Raw genomic sequence first — 4,889 nt, forward strand, 5'->3', positions numbered from 1 at the left:
AAAATCTTAACACATAAATGGTAGCTTCTTTCCATATATTAGAGCTCACTACTGCCATATAACTAATCACTACTGTTAGTTAAACTTCAGACAGTCGCCAAGATTTTCTTAGAAACTGTTAGAGCAGTTTGAACCTTCCTTAGCAGTTAAAAAGCTCTTTGTAACCTCTCAGAACAGTATTCTTCTCTTTTCAATGAAACAGTGTTCTTTCTTTCTTTTGCTCCTTCATTCGTGTTATGGTATCAGAGCTTTGAAACATGGCTTGGAATGGAGCAACGAGTTCAGTCAGACCTCCGGGGTTCAATCAGACTGCAGTTCCGGCAGCAGTCGCTCCGACGGTAGCTCCGACGATCGGTACAAATGCGATTTTCAACCCGAATGACTCTGCGAGTCCCTATTTCTTGCATACTAGCGAAAATCCAGCGTTGATTCTCGTCTCCGCAGCCCTAGATGGACGAAATTACCACCCCTGGGCCAGGGCAATGGAAATGGCCCTCCTCTCCAAGAACAAGTTGGGGTTCGTGGATGGAACCCTAGCAACGCCAGACGTAAACGACATCAGATTCCCTTACTGGAAAAGGTGCAACAACATGGTTGCAACTTGGATTATGCGTGCGCTTTCACCAGAAATTGCTTAGACTGTTCTTTGGCTAGGAACTACTGAAAGAGTTTGGAAAACTCTAAAATCACGATTCGAAGAAGTTGATATATTCTGGATCTCAGATTTACATGTCGAAATTCATCAGGTTCGATAGGGAGACCTCAATGTGGGTGCTTACTTTGCAAAATTGAGGGTCCTGTGGGACGAACTACAAGTTATAAGGCCCCTACCTACTTGCAATTATATCTTGACAGTGACAACCTGTCTGTGTTCTTGAGAGCATTAAACGATAGCTATGCTTCAGTTTAGTCGCAGGTCATGATGATAAAGCCTTTGCCCTCTGTTGATGAGGCATTCTTGATAGTCCAGCAGGAGGAAAGGAGATTCAACATTGGGATAGGTTATACACCACAAGCAGTGGACAATTTGAGTGCAGGTAGTGTTCTTTTATCCCAAGCTACAGGGAGCAATTCAGGCACCAAGAAATTCTATCCCAGTAGAAACAAAAAACCTGTCTGCACCTACTGTGGCTACACTGGTCACACAATTGAGAAGTGCTATAAGAAGCACGGATACCCTCCCGGTTGGAAGCCAAGAAACAAGAACATGGGGACAGTTAATAAAGTTCATATAACTACTCAAGTGCCATAAGAGGACACTATCTCTCTCTCCCAGAATGAGTATATGTTGTTTAAGCAGATATTGCAATGGGAAAACAGTGCTTACAGCCAGAACTCTCCTCTGGACTTGGAAACCAGACCACATGCAAATTTGATTTCTGCAAATTTTGTTCCCAACACTCAGCTAGAAGGTAACTCTCTGCCCTTATCTAGTGATAAAGTGCCTTGGATCTTGGACAGTGGTGCCACACATCACATTGTTTGTAGTAGGCACATTCTAACAGAGGTCAACAATGTTGAAGGTTTGCATGTTGAACTTCCTAATGGAAGTAAGACTGCCATCACACACATAGGGACAGTAACTCTGTCAAATGACTTAATATTGAAGAATGTTTTCTGTGTGTCTGAGTTTCATTTCAACCTGATATCAGTCAGTCAATTAATCAAGGGTTCCAAATGTAAATTGGTGTTATACTCTGACACATGTATCATACAGGATCAAGCCCTTGGGAAGATGATTGGGCATGCTAGGTTGGAAAGAAGTCTATATCACTTAGTGGAACCTGATTCTTTTGCTTCTTTTGATTCTTTGCAAAGCATTAGAATAAATGTATGTAATACAGATAGATTGTGGCATGCCAGACTAGGTCACATTTCTTATTCAAAAATGAAAATGATGCAATTGTATAAACCTGGTTTGAAGTCAAATAAAGATACAGCTTGTGATATATGCCATTTGGCTAAGCAAAAAAGGTTGTCTTTCCCTGTTAGTACTACTGCTTCGCTTAATTGTTTTGATCTTGTCCATGTTGACATATGGGGGCCATATGGTGTGTATACCATATATGGTCATCAATACTTCTTGACCATTGTGGATGATTATAGCAGACTAACTTGGGTATTCTTGATGAGGGGCAAACATGAGGCTAGGAAGCTTGTTGGCCTTGTTCAAGATTTCTGCTGTGTCTTGATTCACACACAATTTGGGAAGAAGGTCAAGTGTGTTAGATCAGATAATGGGCAGGAGTTCAAGTTGGATAAGTTTTACCAAGAGAGAGGGACAATCCATAAGACATCCTGTACTTACACACCTCAGCAGAACAGTGTGGTAGAAAGGAAGCATGGGCATATTTTATGTGTTGCAAGAGCCCTGAAGTTTCAAGCAAGCCTACCAGAGTGTTTTTGGGGAGACTGTATTCTGCAAGCTGTCTACTTCATTAACAGAATACCTTCAGATGCCTTGCAAGGTAGAATTCCATACCAAATGCTTTTTGGAAGCTCTCCTCAATTCAACCACATTAAAGTCTTTGGTTGCTTAGCCTATGCTGCTAATCTCAGTGGATACAAGACTAAATTTGCCCCAAGGGCAAGGAAGTGTGTTTTTCTAGGTTACCCTAATGGTGCGAAGGGATACAAGTTGTATGATTTACATACTAAGGAAGTCCTGGTGTCCAGGGCTATAGTGTTTTATGAAGAAAACTTCCCTTATGAAGCTCAACACAGTTCAGGTAGCCAGGGGATTAACAATCCTATTGTTCTACCTAATACTAGCCCTACAACAGATGAACACCTACCAAAACCTCTCCCAGATCTTAATGTTACCCCACCATCCATTCCAAATGGCATCCCTCTACCCACTAATTCCCAAGATGACAATATGCCAACCCATAACTCTGAGAACCCTGCACCACACAATCCTGAAGTCCCCACCATTGAGCCACACCAGCAACAAGTCAGAAGATCTACCAGACAAGTATCTAGGCCAACATATCTCTAAGATTATGATTGCCAACTTCCTAGTAGAAAAACCACCCCTCATACCTTATCTACTGTCCTAACCTATGAGAAACTTTCTCCTAAATTTAGGACTTTTGCCTTGAATGTGCTTGATGTAGCTGAACCTAAAAACTACAATGAAGCTATTCAACATAACTGCTGGAAACTGGCTATGCAAGCAGAATTAGATGCACTTCAAGCCAACCAGACTTGGGAACTCACTACTCTCCCCCCTTCCAAACAAGTCATTGGTTGCAGGTGGGTCTACAAAGTGAAGTATAAATCAGATGGAACTATAGAAAGATGCAAAGCCAGATTAGTAGTTAAAGGGTACACACAAACCTGTGGATTGGACTATATTGACACTTTCAATCTAGTAGCAAAGATTACATCCATAAGAACCCTACTTGCTATGGCAGCTGCCAAAGGATGGAAACTACATCAGCTAGATGTAAACAATGCATTCCTCTATGGTGATCTTCATGAGGAGGTATACATGCAACTTCCACCAGGCTTTGTGGCACAACATTCAGGACAAGTATGCAAACTGACCAAGTCACTTTTTGGGCTCAAACAAGCTAGTAGGCAGTGGAACTTTAAACTCACAGCTAAACTGATTTCTTTGGGTTTTAAACAAGCTGTCTGTGACAACTCCCTATTCACAAAAGGTTCTGGTGATAACCTGGTAGCTCTGCTTGTATATGTTGATGATTTCATTTTGGCAAGTAATGATGGAAACCAGATCCAACAGATCAAGGACCATCTCCATGCTACTTTCCAGATTAAAGATTTGGGAAATTTAAGGTTTTTCCTTGGTCTGGAGGTGGCTAGAACACACAAAGGCATTGCAATTAGTCAGAGGAAGTATGCTTTGGATCTGCTAACAGAAACTGGCTTCTTGGGTAGCAAACCTGTGAAGACTCCCATGACTCAGACATTAAAACTGTCCCAAACTGATGATACACCATTGGAAAACAACACACAGTTCAGAAGACTTATTGGTAAGTTGTTATACTTAACCATTACAAGGCCAGACATCTGTTTTGCAGTTCAACAATTGTCTCAGTTTCTAGACAAACCTACCACTACACATCTACAAGCAGCTCACAAAGTTCTTAGATATATCAAGCAATGTCCAGCTCAGGGTTTGTTCTTCTCAGCAAAATCCAGCCTTAGACTAAGTGGATTTGCAGATTCAGATTGGGCAGCCTGTCCTAACACTAGAAGATCTGTTACAGGCTTCTGTATGTTCCTAGGGGAAACACTGATTTCCTGGAAATCTAAGAAGCAAAGTACAGTCTCTAGGGCCCTTAAGTACTGATTATATATGTAATTTTTTATGGAGTAAATACCAACGGACATCCTCCGACTTTGATGGCACCACCACTTTTAGTCCTCTACTTTTAAATTCACCACCATTAGTCCTCTTAGTTTTGATTTCATTCCATATGGGGTCCTTCCGTTAGATTAGGCCGTGTAACCCCGTTATGTCAAGGATACAATTGTCTTTTCACCATTGTTGAAAATTGAAATTATTACTTTGTTTTCAAACTTCGGCTTGGTGAGGAGTCTTTTCCCCGTTATACTCAACTCGTACATGCATTTTTGGTCTCCTCCAGAATCAATTTTCCACACTCTTAACAAAATCCTTGCTCAAAGATGCTAAATATTCCCTAAATTCCCGAAAGAGCTCCAGCAAACGAACTGCACATTCGATACATGTCCTTGTTATCAAGATGAAGAACAAATTAAATGCTTAGTCAGATTTCGATTTGGGAAAACACCATTTAAAGATCAAAATATGAGTGATAAAATCTCATCTTGCCTTCAAAGGGTATCTGCAGGTTTGGGTAGTTTCAACGTCTATCAACGATACACCATTTCCTACTGCT

At 41.1% G+C, this 4,889-nt stretch overlaps 1 protein-coding gene across 1 annotated transcript; it reads left to right on the plus strand.

Moving 5' to 3' along the window:
- Positions 1-3,169: 3,169 nt before the first annotated feature.
- On the plus strand, positions 3,170-4,318 carry LOC109193309 (uncharacterized mitochondrial protein AtMg00810-like). Its single transcript, XM_019344172.1, has one exon. The coding sequence runs from the start codon at positions 3,170-3,172 to the stop codon at positions 4,316-4,318; it is 1,149 nt and encodes a 382-aa protein (XP_019199717.1).
- The last annotated feature ends 571 nt before the right edge of the window (positions 4,319-4,889 follow it).

Source organism: Ipomoea nil, unplaced genomic scaffold (genome assembly GCF_001879475.1).
Source record: "Ipomoea nil cultivar Tokyo-kokei standard unplaced genomic scaffold, Asagao_1.1 scaffold1868, whole genome shotgun sequence".
Taxonomy (NCBI): Eukaryota; Viridiplantae; Streptophyta; class Magnoliopsida; order Solanales; family Convolvulaceae; genus Ipomoea; species Ipomoea nil.

What these genes read in the sequence shown, in the direction of transcription:
- LOC109193309 (XM_019344172.1), top strand. Translation starts at nt 3,170, where the DNA reads ATGCAAGCAGAATTAGATGCACTTCAAGCCAACCAGACTTGGGAACTC.